Source organism: Stegodyphus dumicola, chromosome 1, assembly GCF_044657685.1.
Source record: "Stegodyphus dumicola isolate Sdum_Otavi_A_Nest chromosome 1, ASM4465768v1".
NCBI lineage: Eukaryota > Metazoa > Arthropoda > Arachnida > Araneae > Eresidae > Stegodyphus > Stegodyphus dumicola.
Window position 1 is genome coordinate 108,539,478 of NC_140768.1, and position 23,766 is coordinate 108,563,243.

General features: G+C 32.5%; 1 protein-coding gene across 2 annotated transcripts in view; it reads left to right on the top strand.

The window, feature by feature from the left end:
* The window catches only part of LOC118179781 (interference hedgehog-like), a 204,847-nt gene that overhangs the window by 102,174 nt on the left and 78,907 nt on the right, over nucleotides 1–23,766 (top strand). For both annotated transcript variants that reach the window (XM_085819144.1, XM_085819152.1), the window contains exons 2-3: nucleotides 4,477–4,579; nucleotides 20,110–20,409. In XM_085819144.1, coding sequence (XP_085675270.1) covers nucleotides 4,507–4,579; nucleotides 20,110–20,409 — 373 coding nt within the window. In that variant the 5' untranslated portion in view covers nucleotides 4,477–4,506. The remainder of the gene's footprint in view (nucleotides 1–4,476; nucleotides 4,580–20,109; nucleotides 20,410–23,766) is intronic.

Sequence of the window (23,766 nt, forward strand, 5' to 3'; positions counted from 1 at the left end):
GGTAGCATAATCAGTATTTAACTTGAACTCAAGTACAAATTTATTCGCGTTTTATAGTAAAAAATATAAACATTAACTTCTATATCTCCAAGCTATGCAAATGAAACACTAACAACATACATGACAGCACTACTTAAAGAGAAAACATGAACTAGCAGTGTTTGAAAGTGTAAATAAGCAGAAGGAAGGTAAAAGAACTAAAATTTCCAATTAATAAGAAATTATTCGTGTTTTTCAGATAGTAAACAATTAAAAGTGCAATAATTATGGATTGCAGTATTTACTAATAATGCTGATGTTTATAACACCATTTCTTTCGATCCTATATTAATGTATTTACTTATTTTTAGTTTCTACATTTTAGAATAGTGGTAGATTACAATGATTATTTCATGCACTTTATATAATCAATAACTTTTGTTACTGTACAGAAATAATTTAAATAATATAGTGTACGATAGTAAGCTAAGTACGTTAAATAGCACACAATGAAACTTTTTGTTTTTATTTATTATGAATTTCTTTGTTATCACAAGCACATAAAAAGCAAACGAAGACTTAAATTTAATAAAAAATAAAACCTTTGGAAGTATAGATACCAAACGAAAAGTAATAAAACTGGATTCAGAAGTCAAACAACAAAAATCAGCTTTATATTTACCAAATTTGCAAAATGCATTTTGCGGTTTTGCAGCTGAAGATGGTGGTTCGGTAAAACCATCGAAACTAGTCCTGTGAAAATTTGGTAAATATAAAGCTGATTTTTGTTGTTTGACTTCTGAATTAGTATTTATTCGGCGTGTTATTGTGTCTTAATTAATAAAACTGGAATTTGCAATCAATAAAAAATATTTAGTGTTTTTTAATATTACACAATTAAATATCACATAATTATAGATTACAATATTTAATAGTAATGATAATGTTTCCTTAACACTATTTTTTTGATCATACATTTCATACACTTTAAAATTATTAACCTCTTCTGTATACTATACAAAAGACAGCATAATATAGAATGGAATGTGCACTATTATTAATTTTAATGCATTCCTTGTATTTTTCTTATATGTTATTACATATATCTAATTCAACTTCAGCAGTCATATTAATCACATTCGGCGCAATACCAGTCCAATAATGGTACCAGTCCAATAATTTTTTTTTATTTATTTTTTTATTTTTTTATTTTGGAACTAATGAACATACCATAACAGCTTGAATTGTTGTTGCTTCTGCATTGATTGCATTTTCAGCAAAACCAGAAAATGCCTTAACGTTGTATGTTGTTTTTGGTTTTATATGAATTAATTCTGAGCACCAACACAATAATCGATTAATATGAATGATATAGCACTTAGGACGTTATAACCGAATCGGTAATCCGTGCATCCATATATTGCACTGCTGGGGCCACTGAAGATTGGAGAAAACCACCATATAATTTTAATCACTGGTAACACATAAAAAACCAAAATAGAACACTTATTTAACTGTATGGACTATTTTAGCAAGCTGCATCCGATATTTTCTTTAAAGGATGCATTCAAAATTCAAAATTTTGGTGTGTTCTTGTAGAGCAGATATTCACAAAGAAAACAAGCAGAAATTCGGCATTTCCACGATGATTTCACCTCAATTCAAAACAAACTGCCATCATTATATTGTTGTGCATCGTTTTCTTTCTGTATTGAGGCTCTCCAGTATTTAATTCCGACGGTGAATTGCACAACTGTGAAGAAAACATTCCTGAAAATAAGATGTATTCTGAAATTTAATTGCGCAGTTAACTAACGTGTTCGAATTTGGCAGCCAGCCAGCGCGCAAGCCTCGAGCTCAGATGTTGGTTTATATAATCATGCAGTAAATTATATACATGTGGTTGAACAGCATTTCAGTGCCAATGATTAAAAGTTACGGAGTGCCTATGGTTCAAAACCATGTACCTCCTCATCAGAATTAAATAAAAGCGAGCGGAAATAGGAAAATTTAACTTAATAACCACTAGAGGGAGCCACATGGCTCGAGAAAGGTTGGGGATAGCAAGAATTTATAAAATTTAAGAGTACATAATTTTTTTTTAAGTTTTTAACAGCATTTCAGTGTAATTTTTCAGCGATTTATACGGTTGCTTAAAAACCTTTCGACGGTTCTTCTGATAACTTAATAGAATCGTTTTTAAATGGCCTAGAAGAATTATTTCAACTGAATAGAATTACGAACAATGTTCGCAAGATTATATTTACAAAAAATATATATCGGGCTCGCTAAAACATTTGTAATGTCAATGTCGCCAAATCCCGAATGTACCGTATACTAGGATTAAACCAAGCATTTTTTAATGCATTTACGTTAGATGGACAAAAACGTAAAAACATAAAAAACAGTTCATCAGAATTTTTATAGGTAATGAATTTCGTATTTTTGTTCACAATTTCTTTAATTTTGATGTCAACATTTATTAGTAATTTATCACGCACAATCATATCTTCGCGAAAACTTTACTTTTTACACTGTATGCTGTAAAATGTTTCATATTATGTCACCATATTAATTCAAATAAATTCGTCCTTGCTTAAAAAGTAATAAATAAAGTTATATTTCAGTAGTGAAATAATTGCTAACATGTAATTTGCATAGATTTTGGAAATATGATCTTTTAAAATATATAAAATGCATAACTTTTAAAATATATAAAATCTATAACTTACTTTATAGATTAGTTTCATTTTTAAATATTTTGCTATAATATGAATGGTTTATGAATAAATATTTCAAGTATTATTTATTTAAAAAAATTAAACAATAATTTAGTACGTATTTTTAGTACTAATTAAATTTAATAAATCAATAGTATTTATATTAAATTTTTATTTCATTAGATTAATCTACCTTAGATTAATATATTTAGATGAAATAAAGTAATAAAACATGGTAAATTAATCTTATGCGGACTTCAGATTCTTTAAAGGGCAGATTTAGTCTCTTTTCATTCTAAAAGTAAAGCTGATGAACTATTAAAAAGGTGCTAAAACGACCACGTCTAAAAGCGGTCATATCAAATGACGTTTCAGCGACGTCGACAAATTGCAAAGATGCAACGGCAAATATTTTGCGTCTTCGCAACGTTGTAAAGACGTCGTAAACTACCAGCACCACTTTGCAATCTCTCGGACCAGTTTACAACGTCGTGTGCTACTTGGGACATAAATCATACTTCTTAACTTTTTTTTTTTTTTGCTTAATCTGCGGAACTCTTTTCTTAATCTTTGCGAATTCAGCAAGCACACTGAAGTTGTGTATGTGTTGCCGATATATTATCCTAGAGTAATGCTATTCAGAGTATTAGCTATTAATTGCAGTAAGAGTATTTCAGAACGTATTGCGTTAACGTTTTTACAACATAAATTAATACCAAATTCCGCCATATTTTCTGGAACATCCTGTATTCGAAAGTCGTTAATCGGAAATTGACTCAAAAGTGGTTACTTGGAAATTGTTCATATACTGGTTAATAAAGCAAAATCAATAAAAAAAAATACGCAGTTCATCAAAAATATTGGAATATGCAATTAAGTGTACACGAAGCCGTATCAGTTTGTAACTGTTGGCTGTTATGCCATTTTCTTGCCATATATAGTTGTTCAAAGCTTTTCAACAGTGCCACTGTAATTTTGAAGTACATTATTGAGGAGTTTTGAGTGTGCGTAATCTTGATGCAGAAAAGAAGCAATAAAATCTGTTCAAGTAACATCAATATAAAGTAATGTCTGTCAGTGGCAGCACTGAGAAAGACAGATATCGATGAAGATTCTGTGTATAATTTACTGAAAGGATTTCATTTTCCGAAAATTTTTCGGCAGATTCAAGAGTATTTTGCATCAGTATTGATATTCAGCCATTGTCAAATAAGTGACACGAGAACAAACCAAAAGCATAATTAGAATGCATAAGAAGGTTAACGTAAAGGATGTAGAAAAATTATAAAAACATCTTTGGAACCAACCCTTTCTACCGCTGTTGAAATAAAGTTGAGGACAAGTACCAATTTCAGTGATTCAAAATACTCAGCCACTAGTCTGGTAGGAGGCGAAGGAGATTCCACGATAGCTCGCCCGTATTTTCATTCCGCCGACTTTAACTAGAATCTTTACGCTATAAATCGAGATGGATAGACTTTTTTTATTTGTTTAAATCTCTGTGCCCACATCCTGATGTTAGAAAAACTTTTTTTTTTTTTTTTCTTTCTTTCTGTAGAATCTAGTTGATGAAGAGGAATCTTTCAAATGTTTTCTTCGTATAATTCGTTTCGTTACTAGGATTAACCTTTTGTAAAATATGCAAAGCGTAAAAGAAATGGATGGTTTTTCCGCATTTAATTCATCCTATAGCCGTTTTATGTTTTGCTACGATTGTTTTAAGAGCGTAAAGGTAAATGATGGAGGTATACTTCAGTTTTTGTTTTTCTTTTAACAGATTCCAATGAGGTGACAAGAGTGCTTCACCATGATGTGGGCCAAGCCCATGGCATTCGGTGTAATGCTCTTTCTGTTCTGGATTGCAACAATACAAGCTACAGGTAAGAACTAGTGTTTGACTGTAACTTTAGGAATTTCATTTATTTCTAGCTCCCTTAGTATTACTAAAATAAAAAGCAAGGAAACTGTAAAATATTTTCAGTATCTTTTAATAATACATAATCAGCCAAAAGCTGTAATTTGATTTTTTATAGTGTTTCCTCTCTGTTTAAAGCATTATCAAATAAATATGTATATAAATCTTTCTGTGGATATTATCAAATAGAAAAGTTTCGATTTTAGGGACATATAACATAAAATTGAATTTTATGAAATATAAAATTTCAAAGTGTAGCATTTATAGCAATGTTAATTAGAAACCAATTCTGTATTAATATTTTTCTAGCTAAAAAAATTTCTCAGAAAGTTACATTCGTAAACTTAATATGCATCGTTTTCCAGCCATATTCATCTGGAGATTTCTAGAATTTCAATCTTGGAAAATTTTTTTCTTTCTTTTGAGGGTGGATTTTTGTATCATATGACTCTTTGGCTATAGTAACATCTTTTTGATTAAACATGTTTTTCTTGCTGAGTCCGTATAAATTTCAATTTTGTATATTTTTACTATAATGGCTTCCATAATATGAAGATAGGTTATTTGAGATGGTAAAATTTGTCTAAGGAAAGGGAAGGCTTCGGTGAAAGACTTTTTAAGGAAGACTGGCTCGTTTCATGTTACGCATAGGGAAAAGCAACCATGCAGCCAACTCTTTTGGACCTGATGGGGCCTGGAAAAAGAAGAATGGCATGCCTGATATTATCTAAATGGTGGTCTAATTTATTCACATTCTGGAATGGAACTCCCCTTCATGTCTGAAATATATTTTTCCTTATGTACCACAAAAATACCTCCCGATAGAGTGGCTAAAGCTGTTTGTTATTGTATAAACGAGCCGTAAGCCATTTTTCATATGGGCCCTTTTTTTTTGGCGCGGGGGGACGCATTTAAGTGTGCCTTTTTACGTGCACTTCTTGAAGTCGACGTTATACGCTTTTTGATTCTGCCTCACACAAAAATTTATAATAATGTTTTGTTTTTCCTGTGACCAGCACTGCTCAAAATCAAAATATTAACAAAACTTTCATCTGAATTACCCCTACTTAAATTATATAAGGCCCGTAACTGCAGTGAACACCGCCTGTCAAACATACTGTCGAGGATAGTTTTCATCACAGTAATTAATGAAACCAAAACAAACAACAGGTGCTTTCAGATTTTCTGCCCTTTCTTATCGACCTTGATTAATAGCTTGACTAAAATAATTGTCGCCATTGATCACCTTATTTGAATTTATGATTGACCAATATTTTAACAGATTTTGAAATATTTATTGAAACCGGAGGGGAGCTGAAAATTGAAATTCTTGCTAAAACGACGGGATGAAAGGAAAGCAATTGGTACCTGTATTACATTCAACTTGCAATTATCCAGAAACATTTAGCAAGCATCCTTTCCACGCAAAATGCGTGGTGTAATACATTGGAACGTTGGCTGACGAACGCCTTGGAGTAGGAACACATCTTTCAGTCGAAAAATGTCTTAAATGACGAATACTGTCTCTAGATACGACCAAATAAGTCGGCAACAAATGGTACTCCAAACTGTTGTTAATGCAAAGAGGAAATATCTTCTTAAGAAAACTGAAGCGAAGATATATTTAGTTCAGGGGTTCCCAACCCTGTGCCTGCGGGCACCATGGCGCCCGCCGTTGTGCGATCACGGTAAAAAATGTTTTTGTCTTCAATAAAATTCTACGCGAAAGTTTTTTCATTATTAATGAAATAGAAATTGCGTCCAACACATATATCAGCACAAAGCGAAATGCGACCGATCTCTCTCTCTCTATTTTTTTTTTATATATATATTTTTATGTGTGAATGTGTTATTAACTCTACCCAACTGTAAATTCACCTTGTAAAAGGGAATGGTGCACGCTGTCCAACAGATAGTATAGAATGTGGTCTTAGGAACAAAAAGGTTGGGGAAACTTGACATTGTTACTTGATCTGCGAAATAGGGTAAGGTGCAAAACTTCATAGAGCAGCCCCAGTATTAAGCCGTAATATAAATATTTACAATGAGGATGCCATCATGTCTTGCATTTGGACATTTAGGAACATTTTAAAACATAGAAAGTTGAGGGAATCACTGTGGATTAATTTTTAATGAGACATAGCATAGACTCAGCGATTCTAAAGTAGAAGCGAGGGATGTTAAAAGAAAAGAAAAAGTAAAGAATTCCAGAAAGACAGCAGCTACCTGATATTTTTATGGAATAGAAGTTTCCTTTTAAACAGTAACTTTTCGCACCTTTTCCTTCTTCATCATTTTCTACTTTCCGTTTACTTTCCTTCACAAAGATACAATAAAATTTAATTCAAGTTTTCCTTTTTATTTATTTATTTATTATTATGTTAAATATTACGTGAATGCAAATATTATGTTTTAGGTTTAATGAATTCCTTTGGTTTCGCATTACGAAGTTATATACAAAGTATTCTTTCCTAAGTATTCATCTGGATTCCAGAAACGGATAAAATAATTTATATTAACTCCTGTGGGAACAATTTTTCCGGTTTACAAATATTTTGGACGACTTCAGGAACGAATTGAATTCGTACATTCCAAAGCGTACGCAACTTCCCCAAATCACGGAGTCTCAAGTCACGGATGTCATAAAGATTGTGGAATTGAAACATTTTCGAGGTATCTTTTTTTAGCCCAAAAGGGCATAAGCTGGAATGGGGTCTCCAACGGGTCTCGAAACTGGATTTGGCGGCGTATCACTTTGAATGTCTGATTCAGATACTTTTCAGATTTTTGCCACAGAATATTATCGCCGTGTGGTACTTTCAAAGAAATTAAATAATGAAGAATTTACATGAACGTATGCATGTTTCTCGCACTGAGAAAAAATGACAGTACCTAGGGCAGTCAAATTTTGAATAATGTAGTCCTCCACTCAAACATGTGCTCCTGGAAGCCCGAATTTTGAATTTCAAATTTTATATTTCATATTTTATAAAACTAATACATTTTTTACAAACTCGAGATTTGAAAGCGAGCAGTGGCAACACTGTATGGATTAAAACTATGGTGGTCCAAACCATTTTTATCTTGAGCGCGCGAGACTCGGAAATTCTAAAAATCTGCTGATTGAATATTTAGTGATTTTGCTGTTGAATCGAATGGCTTAAGTGCGGAGAGCAAGATATTTAATTATAAATTTAACACACAAAACGTTAATAATGAAAGGGGGGAACCTTTGCAAACAATCTTACTAAGAAAACTGTACATTGATATTATAAATTGAGAAAAGAATGAAAAATATTGGAAAATGTATGCTAAAACTTAGCACTTAATTAGGAATTCTAAACACATGCTGCTTAAAAAATTTTTTGTAATTTTGCTGTTCAATTATATGGCGTAAGTGCAAAGAAAATGATGCGTAATAATAAAGGTAAGACGACAAAAAGAAATGGGTTAGCAAGTGAGTGAGTGGAACAGCAGACTGGTAGACTGCAAATTCAATGAGAATGTAGAAAAACCTTAACAAACCCTTTTGGGCTACTGTTAAAATCTGAGCACTTTTACATTTTTTTCCCAGTCTTTTTTGATAAGATGTCCTTTTACTATGGAATAATAAGATCGCGCCAGTTTTCACCAGGACGGAGTATTACCACAGAGTTTATGCATTTGATGTGTTCTTTTGTTTTCTAACGGCAATCTGAGGCAGGCGGACCCAGTATTTTTGAATTCCGTGAAATACGAATTTATATATAGAATAGTAGGTCTTTTCTAGGGTCATATAAAAACATATATACACTGAAAACATTCTAAATCTTCTTAACACGAAGAAAAGAATCACAAGAATGTTGCTAACATTAATTCCTGTTTTTCTTGCTTACGCGTAGTCCGAGATTATAATCCCTTGTATCTATGAAGTAATCTTAAGTGGGTGTCGTCTTTTGTCAGCATTTTATCGCACGTGAGTGCAAAAAATTTTTAAGTAACAATGAATTGGTTCAAAAATAGCACTGGCATGCCCATTTTTTAAGGCACATTTTCAAGTATGCACCTTTTTGTATAGTTTTCACGTGTGGAAAATTCCAAATTTCTTTCCTGATCATCTTCTTTTCTACTGCTTATTCATCCCCTGCTCCGTTACTCCAGTTTTTCACTTTTTTCTGTATTTAATGATCAAGGTTCTACGAATGTTTATTTTCTGTTTCTCAGAAATCATTTGAAACTGTTGCATTTTTACCAACCTTTTATGCTCTTGATTGATATTTTATACCATGTCTGCTTGTCAAAATCTGAAAAGTGTTTTCGTTAATAGAAAACCATTTGGCGTTTTATACTAAGCGTAGATAAAAGACGCAAATAAAAGAAAATGTTGGGTTCCATTCTTATCAGCAGATTGGAAGGAAAACTTCATTTGATGTCAAGAAATGCCACATGGAGGTAAGAAAGTACTTCCTACCTCCATGAAATGCCACGAAGTGTGGGTGTGTGGGGGAATGGTAATACATGGATGAGCGAAGAATACTATTTTTAATGTGTGCATTTTGTTGGCGTGTTTCCTATCAGGCATTATTGATTTTCTTCAAGGAAATTCCGATATTTTGATTTATTTATTTTTGCCTTTAAGTAGAACGCAATGAATAACTGTAGCCTTCAACTTAAAAAACGTAGCTTGTCATGGTCAATATGTAGGATTTGGTTTAAGCAAATGGAAAGTTTTATAGTACTTGCCATTATAATTTATAGTTCAAGATTGCAGTTGAGAAGAATTATATTTATCGTTTGTTGAGCTTTTACTTTTCCTCTTGAAAAGCTGTGGACGGAATTTTTAAGTTGTCAGCTGTCTTGCATTGGCAGCTAAAAGTTCCATCACGAGATTTTTTAAAGAGAGTAGTGTAAGTTGTATCGTGATTCTCCAGTTACATTTCTTCTTTTGGGTTTCTTAGAATCTTCCTTTCTTTTTCAGAGCAGAAACAGAGTGGGATAAGGTCATAAAACAATGGTCTCGCGTCTCATTGCATTTGCATAATGCTTCTGTACTTAATGCATAGTGCTAGCTGAAATACTGTCATAATTTTTTTTATATTTTTGGCCACGGTTAATTAAAGGAAATATTAAATGTTTTTAAGCATTAATTGATTAACTAGAAATCGAATCATGAAATCAATTTGAGTCTTAATTTTTCCCAGTATTCTTGGAAATTTTTATCCCTTCTTGGAACTTTATTTGTGTATTTGTTTTCAAGAAACTGTTATGTGGTAGAAAAAGTCAAGATATACTGCTCATTCGATTTCTTTTTAAAGATCTCAGTTAAGGATACTTTCCCCGCTCTTTTATCTCCGTTTATAAAAAGAAAAGCCATAGCTGCGCAGGCAGGTGTCGCCGTTTTTACTATTTAAAAATCTCCGACTGTGTGAGTACGTGAACATGTTGATGATGAGCTCGCCTGCTCTCTGTGCTGTCCCCCCTTTTAACTGTCAAGGAAAAGGCGTCTTAATAATCTCCCTCAACGCCGACTCAAATATGGAGCTGATTGAGTTCAAAACCAAGGTCAGATCTCAATTTTTACCGAAGCCGCAGTTACGTGTGTGTGAGTGGAGAGAGAGATGTTCGGTATCTGATAGCATTTTTTTTTTTTTTTTTTTTTTCCTATTTTTTGAAGAGAAGGAAAGGGAGGGTCATAACGTATAATTGAATTTATGAGACTCTGTCAGCTAAGAAACTGAAGATAAGGAGTTGCATATCAAAATGCGAGCGATATCCTGGGAACTTGATGGAGTCCAATTATGTGATACTTTCTTTGATACAAGCGAGTGTTTTCTACCAAGTAAAACGTGATATCGGTAAGTGGCTAAGGGTTCTTTTGTAGGGTATTTGCAAGCCATAATATAACTTCTCTCCTACTATCAACACTATTTGGATGTACTTAGGACCGGATTAAGACAGCATGGGACTTGGGCACAGCATCTGTCTGGGCCTTTCGAGGTCCACCTTTCTCACTTATAAGAGAGAAAAAGTAGCTTGCATTTCTTTGGATGTTAATAATAAAAAATAACAGTGAAGATTTTATTTAAATTTAATAGCTCATTAAGCAGTGATAATAAAAAGTGCTATAAAAATTTTAACTAAGTGCTCACACTTTACCTTATAAAAGAAAAATATCAAATTCCACTTCCTGTAGTTCCCTCCCCCCCCCAAAAAAAAAGAAAGAAGGAAACAAGCAGATACTTGTACCTGAAACAAAACATTAAAAAAAAAAAAAAAAAAAAAAAGCATTTCTAAAATTTAAAAAGAAAAAATTAAATAAACAAAGTAACAGGAGTTACACAAAATAACAAATACATTTAATCATGTGGTGTAATTTATGCCAGAATTTATTATTTACTTCTTTTTTCATGTTAGTTATCTTTTAGGAGGTTCTAGGACCAAGCAGTAATTTAAAAAAAAAAAAAAATTAAGTTGTTAAGTTTAGCATAAGGTATCCTAAGATTTTAAAGGTATTCCATTTAAGGAAAACTAAAGATTATTGTGGAACTAAGCAACAGGGCTTCATCTCATTGTCTTGATGTTAAACAGTTGGATATGCAAGGAATAAATTTATTACTAACAGACTACATTTTATAGCACCTGTGTAATTTTTTTTTATTATCTACAACATCCTTGACCAAACTCAAACAAAATCAGACAAGACATTATTAATTTCTACATTGCAGTCAGGGCTGATAATAACCCTTTCAAAGGCTGAATTTTTCTTGCTAGATGCCTGTCACGTAGACGTTTCTGTCATCTTTTCAGTTGAGCTTAGAGCTGTCTTCAATAAAGTCCCTTTTTATCTTTCATATTCATTATCTGGGTGGTTTTAATAACTTGTGCAATATTTTCACATCTTGGGGGATCTGATGGTATTATTTGAATCAGTTTGGAACAGTTCTGCAAGTCGTTACATTCAAAAACCCATCTTGTCCTTAAATTTTGCACACCATTGTGTGTTGTGAAATCTTGGCTTTTATTTGTCAGGAAGTATTTGATTTATCTTTGGGTTTGTACTCTACTTCTTTCTAAATTTATTTCCTTTCTTACTTTTTGCATCCTTATTAATGTATATTATTGTAGCTGTCTTCTTAAAATTATTTTTAACATATTTAAAAGTCCAAAATAGGACAGTAGTCATGCTACAAGTTCTTCAGGTACAAACTACTGTGTTATTAATGCTAGAAGAATGAAACAATACTTATTTCTACCATCCTTTGAAAATGCTTTATAGCACAAGAACTTTACCTTTTAACGTTTCACTCATCTGTTGCAGATTAAGTTTAAATGTTCCTTATTTTGATACAGTTACAAGAGAATATTCTAGTGTACAATATAGTATTTTACTTACTTTCTTTAGTAATACAGTCAAAAGTCGGTAATCTGGACTCGTCGGGACTTCAGAGATTCCGGATTATCGATTTTTCCGGATTATAGATCATCAGTTTAAATCTGGTAAGATGGCATGCAGTAATTATAAAATTAAAAATATGAAACCATAATTTATGAAATAAGGAACAATTATGATCTAAAGGGTATAAAAATTTACAAAAAAAAAGAGGCTTAATATTTATTTGTTTACTTTATTAAACATTTCTTTTAATGTAAGTTGTTTAAGTTGCTTCGTTTTATGTGATAATACTTTCTCTTTAATTCTATAAACAGACATAATTTCTTCTTCAGTTACAAAGTTCCGCTGTTAAAGTCCTATAATTGCTGTGTTGAGAATACCGACTAATTTGTCAATCGAAATTTTTTCGTTTTCAATAACCTCTGTGTCACTTTCTTCTTTATCGGAAGCGAATTATAATGACGAGGAATTTGATTTAAATCATATCAAAGACGGAGTACATCGAGATGAAATACTACATTTAGTAAGGAATTATAAGCGAAATAAAATAAAAACAACTGCCCTGAAGATAAGGATAGTGCTGACAGATCAACTTCTAATTCACTGCCTGCTGCAGCATCCCCCCTGCTGCAGAGCAGTGTGAAATTGATAAACAGATTTCGGAATGGTTAGATAAACAAATGATATGCCTTTATCCATTTTTTGCAGCAATTCCATTTTTGTTTAATGGACTTCGAAACATACTTTCGCCTTGTAGATCCTTTACATATTAGTAAATATATATCGGAAATTCTATTTGACATAATCGAAAGTTCAAGCTTACTTTTATAAAATTGCTCTAACAGTCTGCAAAAATTAATAAGCCGGATCCAATTCGAAGATTAAGGAACAACGCAATCTGCAACATTAACTGAATTAGATAATTTTAGCTTAGCTTATCCCGTCCGTTATACATTAAACGCGCAAGCGTAAACATATTACGCACATGCATATTCGCAGCTGTAAAAGTCTTACGCGCATGCGTCAACGCGACGCCTGCGCAGAAAGTTTGTAGCTTTGAGGTCCGGATTATAGATCATTCCGGATTATGGGTGTCCGAATTAACGACTTTTGACTGTATAAACAAATTAAAGTATTGAAGTATGCAGAATACTGTGTCATTACTTTATTTAATATTGGCAATATCTTATTTCTACAATTTGTCAAATTTTCATGTACTGTTTGGTATTATCGAAAATTTGACATTTTTGTGGTAAGTCTTGGAACGTATGATCCATGGATATTTGGACACTATTGTATATACATTTGTAGATTAAATTGACTCCATACTAACACATAATCTGCCATAATTTCTGGAGTCTTACACACTTTTCGTTTTCTATTTTCTGTAATTTTTGAGCTCAAACCAATAATTTTAGCATCATTCATTAACAACCCCCCCAAAAAAAGACAGAGCGTGGATTAATCCCTGCTGTATCAAAGAGTCGATTGCATATTTTAAAATAATTTATCAAATATATCTTAAATACCCAATTAGGCCCCTTCTTTTAATCATTGGAATCTTAATTCTTGACAGTATAATTGATACTTCAGATGATAGACCCACCTGCTCTTAATATCCACAACCACTATTCGTTAAATTCAGTCCGATTCAAACTCTAGCCTGTTTCCGTGATATGATTGCTACTGATTGTTAGCTTTTCGTGAAAATCAATGTTTCTGCATTACTTAAAAGTGGGAAGACTGAGGTGGCATCACCAAGGGCTTCAGAAATAGATAACTGAGAAAAGATAATTTGTACACATATTACAATTAACAAACAGGTCCAATGTCTGTAGTAATGGGTCAAGACTGGCTATGGTTTCTATGGCACTGAGTAAGTAAGTTTTCAGAGGACAAAAGACTAATAATCAAATGTGAAGTTTATATCTTTAAAATACAAGAAACGTTTTACTCATATTGTGGATTTCTACATGTAAACTTTAAGAAATTTTCTGTTGTTTATGAAGGATTAGAGTCAACAACTAGAATACGATTTTGCAACATACAGTTCTATTGCACATAATGAATATCAATGTAAAATTAATATATTTTGTATTGAAATGCTTAAAATTTTCCATATTGATTATATTTAGCAAGTGGCTGGAAAGCTGTTACTTAAATATGGATATGGATCAAATTTTTTACTTCGAATTTTTTTTTAATTAAAAGAACAGAATTTCTTTCTGAAGAGAAAATTTTTGTCCTTAAATTATATGCTTCATTAGTTTTAGTTACAGTAGAACTCCAATTATCCAAATCAGTTGGGACTGGTCCCCATTCATATAATCAAAAATTCAGATAGTTGGATTTTTTCCGAAAAAAGGGTCTATATACACTTAAATTAATTACTGTATGTATTGTATGCTAAAAATGGGGGGAAAGCAATTTTTAAAGAAAAAGAGGTTTTAATTAATTAAAATAAAAAGGCAGTACTTTTACATACATGATATATAGCATACTGTACAGTACTTACTAGTGCTGAACATCTTGGTCAAAGTAAGCTATTTGAGTGTCTTCACATATTTTTCAGGCAGCTAAGTCGCGCATCCACTTGACAATGAGGAGTTGCATGCGGTCACACTCGGGCTGACACTTCATCCACTTCAACGCAGTTTCAAAAAGGCCAGTAAGCGATTTACTAGCTGATGGTCCCATGTCTGCTTCAACTTTGACATTAAGGTCATCTTCTTCCTCGATACTTTCTTTTCTCATACCTTCAATAAGTTCAGCATCATTTAAAATTTGAAACCCAGGGTCTGACAAATCACACACACCATCCATTCTGCTGTATCCTCCGCACTAACTTCTGAACATCCAGGAACTTTCAAAAGAATGTTTCTTAATTCCTCAAATGACACATCATCTTTGTCTTCTCCAGTCTCTTCTCTTTCTTTTTCTTGAGCATCTTTTTCCTTTTTCTCCTTTCCTTTTTCTCCTTCAGTTGATATGCCTTTCAACTTGCTCCATGCATGTCTTAATGTGACTGCCTTAACCAAGCTCTGCCAACATGTAAGCACAATCTTTCAAATTAATTGTTTTGTGGTTAGCCAACGCACCTTCTTCGTCTTCGCTCTCTACCAAAAGTTTCCATAAAAGTTGCCTTCTGTAATGGCATCTCATGATTTCATAACAGACTCTTCCATTGGTTGCAACAAGCTTCTGACATTTGGCGATAAAAAGACTTGTAAACTGGCCATTCCCCTCTCAAACAATTCTGCTGTGGGGTGAGTTGGTGCATTATCAACAATCAGAAGAACTTTACTGCCTTCTTTTCCAAGAGAGTTTTGGAGCATTTTCACTTCAGTGATCAAAAAATATCGTCAACCACTCAGTAAATAAAGCTGCAATCATATAGGCCTTCGGTTGGTTTTTATGAAAGAAGGGAAGCTTTTTCACATTTTAAAATGTTCTTTGGCCTTTTTGACTTCCCTATCAACAGAAAGGGTATTTTATGGCTTCCCATAGAGTTCGTACTGGTAAGCACCAATACTTGATGTCTTGGAGCACTGCACTCCCTTTTAGACCTTAAAGTGGTTTTAGGCAGAGCTTTCCAAACAAGATCGGTTTCATCGGCATTATACGAAAACTCAGGATCATAGGAGTCTGTTACAATTTTAAATTTTTCAATAAAATCTGCTGCAGCTTTGGATTCTGCTGATAACTTCTCACCACTAAAATCTAATTCCCGGAACACGTGCCTGCATTTAAAATTTTTTAACCAGCCATTACTTCCTTTAAAGGAGGAACAACCAAGCTTCTGAGTTAAGCTCTGCTCTTTTTCACAAAGAATCGAACCCGAAAATGGGTTGCTGCAAAAAGCATCTGAAAATGACATCTTCTGAATTTTTGTTTGTTGCTGCCTTGTTTGATTTTCTTGAAGAAATTCCATCTTTGTTTTCAAGCAGTGACAAGGAAGTTCGTTTTCAAGCAAGTTTAAAAAAACTAGGTTTGCTCCTTTTAATGTCTGAAATTGTTGATTGTCCAAGATCGTATATCTCAGCCAAATGTTTATCTGTAACTCCTTTATACGACTGCTCTATAATTTTTAGTTTATCTGCTAATGATAACACGTTTTCTTTTAGAAGCCGTTGTGAACAATGAAATACACTCACAAACAAAACAATGCACTGACACGAAAGAGTACTGTCACAGTTCTGTAGCAGGTCAGTGACACACTGACTGACTGGTAATTAAAATGAACAGTAACAGGTGGGCCGTGCTGGCCACTTAGTGACAAACGATAGTACTGTAGCCAATAATAAAACTGCGCTATGAGACAGTGACTCATCATTCCAATAATGTTCATGCTGTGCCTATACTATCTTCATGAAGGGAAGGACAATAGTGCACATAGAACAGAATCGTTATATTGCGAATCGCAGTACATTTCCATCTTAGTTTTTTCTTTAATTCTGAAAGCAATTTGGATAGTTGGAGCTTAGATAATTGGAGTTGTACTGTATGTTTGATATGAACTGAACTAGTTGTTTATAATAACAGTATGTTGGACCTGATCTTATTACCTTAATATATTGTCGAACATTATTAAAAAAATTAGAATAAATTATAAGCAATTTTTTTTTCATGAATCTATACATGACTGCATGCTTATGGATTACCTAATTTTTAAAGATAAAACATGATGAAATTTTATCTTTCATGTGAAACCTGAATTTTGTGTAGTTTGGTTTAATTTATTTGAATATTCCAAAACACACAAGGGCTGTTTACCTAAGGGGAAGGATACTTTTATGGTGGAAAATCAGCTCATATTCACGTTGCACCATGCAGCCAGCCCTGGAATACCCAGGTCAAACTTCTGGCATTCAATGACCTTATTTGGCTCTTGGTGAGCGAAATTTTATGTGCAACTGACTGATATATTAGCTTAGATTTGCATGCAACTGGTCAAATATTTTGAAAACTTTGATAAAACATTTTTAATATTTAACCTTATAAGTAGCTTTCAGTTATTCATTTTACTTTGTCTGAACAGGCAAGGGCTATTTAGTCAACAGGAGCAAAAACTTTCTAAGGTGGTTAACATAAGGTAAATATTTAGGTTAATGTAACATGCTGCATAATGATTAATTTAGACATCAAACAACAAAAATCAGCATTATATTTGCAAATTTTTCAGGACTAGTTTTGAAGGTTTTACTACCAAACCAACTTCTTCAGCTGCCAAAGTGCAATACTATTGTAATATTTCTCAGCTGCCAAAGCCTTTGCGCTTTGACAAAGATGGTTCGGTGGTAAAACCATCAAAAGTAGTCCTAGAAAATTTGCTAATACAGTCAAAAGTCGTTAATTCGGACACCCATAATCCGGAATGATCTATAATCCGGACCTCAAAGCTACAAACTTTCTGCGCATGCGTCGCGTTGACGCATGCGCGTAAGACCTTTACCGCTGCGAATTTGCGTGTGCGCGTGCGCAAAATACGTTTACGAATGCGCGTTTAATGTATAACGGACGGGATAAGCTAAGCTAAAATTATCTAATTATCTATTTCAGTTAATGTTGCAGATTGCGTTGTTCCTTAATCTTCGAATTGGATCCGGATTATTATTTTTTGCAGACTGTTAGAGCAATTTTATAAAAGTAAGCTTGAACTTTCGATTATGTCAAATAGAATTTCCGATATATATTTACTAATATGTAAAGGATATACAAAGCGAAAGTATCTTTCGGAGTCCATTAAACAAAAAATGGAATTGCTGCAAAAAATGGATAAAGGCATATTCTTTGTTTATCTAAACTTAAACGTTTGTTTATCTAAACTTTTTTTATCTTTAACGCCGCGGCGGCATGCAATGAATTGGAAGTTGATTTATCAGCACTATCCTTATCTTGAGGGCAGATGTTTTTATTTTATTTGGCTTATAATTGCTTACTCAATGTAGTATTTCATCTCAATGTACTCCGTCTTTGATATGATTTAAATCAAATGCCTCGTCATTATAATTCGCTTCCGATAGCGAAGAAAGTGACAGAGTTTATTGAAAATGAATAAATTTCGATTGACAAATTAGTCGGTATTCTCGACACAGCAATTATAGGACTTGAACAGCGGACCTTTGTAACTGAACAAGAAATTATGTCTGTTTATAGAATTAAAGAGAATGTATTATCACATAAAAAACGAAGCAACTGAAACAACTTACATTGAAAGAAATGTTTAATAAAGTAAACCAATAAATATTAAGCTTTTCTTTTGTCAATTTTGATACCCTTTAGATCATAATTGTTCTTTATTTCGTAAATTACGGTTTCATATTTTTACTTTTATAATTTCTGCATGCCATTTTACCAGATTTAAACTGATGATCTATAATCCGGAAAAATCGATAATCCGGAATCGCCGAAGTCCCGACGAGTCCGGATTAACGACTTTTGACTGTATAATGCTAATTTTTGCTGTTTGACTTCTAAATTAACGAGGTAAATAGTTTGGGAGAAGTGGGTTTAGAATCAGCATAACTTGAAGCAATGTTGTAATGTAACTCAGTGTAGAAGTCAACACATTTGCGGCTCATTAATGAATAAAACATAATGAATAATATTGCATTTTGAAGTGACATAAATAATAGTAGAATTAAAAAAAAAGGACCAGTTCTTTGGTTCTCATGAGTAATTTTGTGTTAAGGATATGTAATGTCTATTACAGCTCCGATCCAAAAAATTAGAATAAAGGAAAAAATAAACTAAAACAAAATAATAAAAATCTGAAAGCTTTTAGATTTTACATTATACCCAAATGGCTCTCCCTTTTTTTTTTTAACGTTTTGTTGGTTACCTTTATTTATTAAATATCATGTTCTTCATACTTAAACTATAAAATTCAGTTCAACAGCAATATCACAAAATAATTTTAAAAATGAACATATCTTTAAAATTTCGGATACACAGTCTTGCATGCTGGAGATAAAAATATTTTTTTCCCCCATGCATTGTTGCCATTGCTCGCTTTTAAATCGTTGAGTTTGTTAATAAAAAATTCGTTAAAGTTTTATGAAATAGATAATACAACAAATTCCAAATTTGGGCTTCCAGATGCTCAAATTCAGGTTTAGACATACGTTATTCAAAATTGGATGACTCTAGGTACCATTGTTTTATCACAATGCAAGAAACATATATATTTATGCAGATTCTTCATTATTTAATTTCCTTAAATATAATACGGGGTTCTAATATTTGGTGGCAAAAATTTGAAAAGTGACCCGACATTTATAGTGAACCAACGCAAAATGCTAAAACAAAATTGATAGTCCTTCAGGGCAAATTGCTCCTTTGAACTAAAAATCATATGGATTGGTATTATATCTTCATCAGTTACTAATAAGAAATTGTTTGTTATTTTGTATGACTTCATGTAATTATGTTACTTGTTAATTTTTAATTCTGAAACTTTAGGAGTATTAAGCTTTCCTTTATTTTTAGCTAATTTATGGGCATAAAAATTATATGCTGTCACTTGGAAGTCTAGTATTTTTCAAAAATATTAAGTCTTAATTGTTTTAAATATTAATTAAAAATTATTGAATGCATGTAATAAGTTGCTTTTCCAGATTCATAAAATAATTTCATAATTTTTCATTAGCAGTATGTTACTTACATAAAATATATTTTGTGTCATAAGAAGGAAAATGTAGTGAAATTGCTTGTCAAATATCAGTTATTTTGTATGACTTCATGTAATTATGTTACTTGTTAATTTTTAATTCTGAAACTTTAGGAGTATTAAGCTTTCCTTTATTTTTAGCTAATTTATGGGCATAAAAATTATATGCTGTCACTTGGAAGTCTAGTATTTTTCAAAAATATTAAGTCTTAATTGTTTTAAATATTAATTAAAAATTATTGAATGCATGTAATAAGTTGCTTTTCCAGATTCATAAAATAATTTCATAATTTTTCATTAGCAGTATGTTACTTACATAAAATATATTTTGTGTCATAAGAAGGAAAATGTAGTGAAATTGCTTGTCAAATATCAAATGTGTAGCACCAGTCACATTGTTTTTATTTTAAAATATATCATGTGATATGCACATTGCATCTTTTGATTTTTACAGATCTTGATCTTGAATTCAGAAATGAACCCATCTCTCAGCTAGTGAATATCAGTGATGGGAAGACTGTTTTCCGATGTAGTGCCTCACCTTCAATAGCCCAAATTCAGTGGTTATACAAAGGACAGCCTGTGCCTCATAATCGCTGGATCAAAGTATCAGACCGCAAACTCACAGTGCATTTGGGGCGGATGGAAAAGGGCTCAAGGTTACCACATCATTTAGAAAATGGTTACTTTCAGTGTGAAGTTAGATTAAAAGGAAAAGTTCTAGTCAGTGCTCCAGCAAAATTAATTTTAGCTGGTAAGTTATGTATTTAATTTTATAGGAAAATTGTAGCAGAAGAAGTGAAATAATTAAAGAATTTACTCTACTTTTAAGAAATCTGTACACAGTACAAAGTCTTTAATCTGGACGTCCATAATCCGGACTTCAAAGCTACAAACTCTCTGCACACGCGTAGCTTTTACTGATGCAAAAGCAAAGTTTAAGTTGTAAAAACATTTAGCAAAATTAGCAGTAGAAGCTCCCTAAGGTTATATACTGTGCAGACATTGAAGACCAAAGTTTTAAACTTAACCAATTTATTAACAATATATATATAAATAAAAAGACAATGAATAAATTTAATCAATATCAGAAACTTAAAGAGTGTAACATAATCATTATCAAAAATTACACTTAATTGATCATTCATTAACCCCAAGGGTTTTTTCTTTAAAGAATATTACACTATTAATTATACAGTAAATATTTTACTTGATCTTTAAATACTGGCATTCAATATGTGAAAAACATATCACAGAACAAAAACTATGCTGTTAATATGAATTTCACTTTACTATAAATAAGTCCATGCTTTTTGGCCAAGAATGCACCTGAAAAATTAAACTAAACTTTGAGTGCACTTGCACTGGCTAAAGCCGTTTACTGTAATTACACACGAGAAATCACAGCTTGGAAAAACATCGCCGCTAATCCTGAATAACACTTGTATTTAAAGATGCCGCCTTCATGAAAACAGGATGCCGCCCACGGCAGTCGCTCACATCGTAGCCGCCTTTCAGAATGCAGAAAAAGTCATCTTTGGACCGGAATCACGGCGCGCATCGCAATATCATCTTCCGATGGGGGCTGGAACGGCACACCACGGAGCAATGAAACAGGAACCAGAAGGAATAAGCCAAGTTCCAAGTTCTGCTGGATGTGCCGCTGATTAATTTGCAGGATTTGCAAGTTTTGTTCCGTTTGTCTGAGTTTGTTGCTATAGAGTGCTGAAAGTAGGAGAATGCATGAGTGAGACCTAAGTCAGGATTGCAGATGTTGAGAGGGCATAACTACCTTGTCACATGAGGTGTGAAGAAGTCATTAATACGTTGCGAGATTTCGGGTTAGAAATGCAAGGAATAAGCCAGAGCGACGCGAGAACAAGCGTCTAGACCCCAAACCTCACTTTTGCTCATTGCCTGGTTTCGGAATAAAAAGAGGGAAAAAGGGATTTCGTCCAAGCGCTTACAAATGCTCATGTTGGATTTCATCCAAGCACTCGCAATTGCTCATTTTGAAGACTGTGTGCTTATGTTGTTATCGCTTGAAATACTAACGAATATGTGTTAGTGGTGCTATATTTACTTAGCTTAGTTTTTCGTAAAAATAAAGTGGCTAATTTCACTCAATATACTGTGTACCATTAATTGTGTGTAAAATTTCCGTTTGTAAATTGTGCAAAAGTTTGTTTGAATGCAAATATTTCGCATATTTATATTATCCAATATGAGCAGGCGATCTCATGCCAGCAGGTGACTGCATTTTGGCTAATTAATTGCTACTTACATTAATTTAAATCTCATCTATATAATGGGTAAATAAAGGGCATTATCGGACTTTTTGAGGAAAATAAAGAGTTTTGATTTATGAATCTAAAAACCCTTCTCTGTACAAGATTGAAACTTTCAAAGCTATACAAGCATTTATTTTATTTTATATTTTTCTTATCTTAGGCGTATTAACTTCTAATTCATTCAACTAGTTGACGACTTTGTAAATTGGCAAAAATTGTGTGACTATATTGCTGATAGGTAATGTTCTGTTCTTAAATAAACAGGAAATTGAATATGAAAAAGAATAACCTTTATGTCTGTTATTTACATTTTAAGAGCAGGCAGGTACTGTTCTGCGAAATAACAGTTAAATGAAGCATGTTATTTAATTCCTGAAACACATGTGCGGTGCATGCAAGCACAGATCAGCTGCTGTCGTCTTTATGCACAAAAAAATGATTAAAAAAATTTAAACTGATTGTAAATAAGTAGATTTTTTTTAAAAGAGGCATAATAGGCTATATTTTAAATCATTTTTCTTCTTATCTTTGGTTTGGCAAATTTAATATTGACTTTCAAGCATTCTGCAAAAATAAAATTCTTGTAAAAATTTGCTAGTTCATTTTATACAATGATTCATATTTTATTAACTGTTTAAGTGCATAGATTTTTCAAGCATTTTCCTGTTTGGAGAAATTTATCTGATATTTCTTCCCTACCCTCAACATCTTTTAACGTTAAATATGTAACTGATTGTATCCCTCCCAAAATCTAAGATTATTTGGTACCATTCCATGTACATAAATCACATGACTGTTCACTACTGGAAGGGGAGGGGGAATAAATAAATAAATAAAATAAAAGCGGTGAAATTTCACTATTTTTATTTTAATTTTTTTGGTCCATTAAAGCATGCATTATACAAATTGTTATGTTATTTTAATACATGTGCACATCAAAACAAAAGTGACAAAAGTATACAAGCAATACCTAAAGTAGGAATTGAGAGAAACATAGGAGTTGCATTAAAAGTAACCAAAGAAATAAATGGCATGTGACGAACCTGCATTTTTCCTTGGCGGCCCGTAGAGCAATCACAAAACATCCGATGGTTCAGTTTTCTAATGCTATTTATTATTCGTTATATTTACATATTTACAACTGTCCTATTGTTAGGTGGACTACCTTCACAGAAATCATGTTGCCTAATCAAACGAGATTTCGTTTCTACTTACATGCATTACGCTACTGCCAAGCAGCGCCCTCTACTTCTCTCTTTACAACACTCCCCACCTGTGAACTCTTTAAGTTCACAGAAACCGATTACAAAATAAACCATAATTTCTAAATCAAACACAACATTTGAATACTCTATAAACTACATCAAATTACAAATAACAAGTAATGTTTAAACACATTAAATCAACTTATAAAGTAATTACTAAATAAGAAACATTATACTAAATCAAAATTCTCAATAATTATATAAACTAAACTACATTTAGCAGCAATCAATAAAGATACTCAGAAAATGATATATGTGCAAACAACAAATTAGATTATTACACGGTAACTGTTTACTACTAATTATGCACTTCAAGGTTGTACAGCAATTGTACTGGTCTCTTTAGATTACCTGTTTGAGTTTTAATGAGACAAGATCGAATTTGACCATCTCTGCCAGGATAAGTTTCTATTATCTTACCTAGTGTCCACAAATTCCTAGGTAAACGGTCGTCATGTACAAGGACTACATCATTAACATTAAAGTGACCAGACACTTTAGTAGGTGGACATAAATTCACAGATCTTAAAGAAAGCAAGTAATCCTTCCTCCACC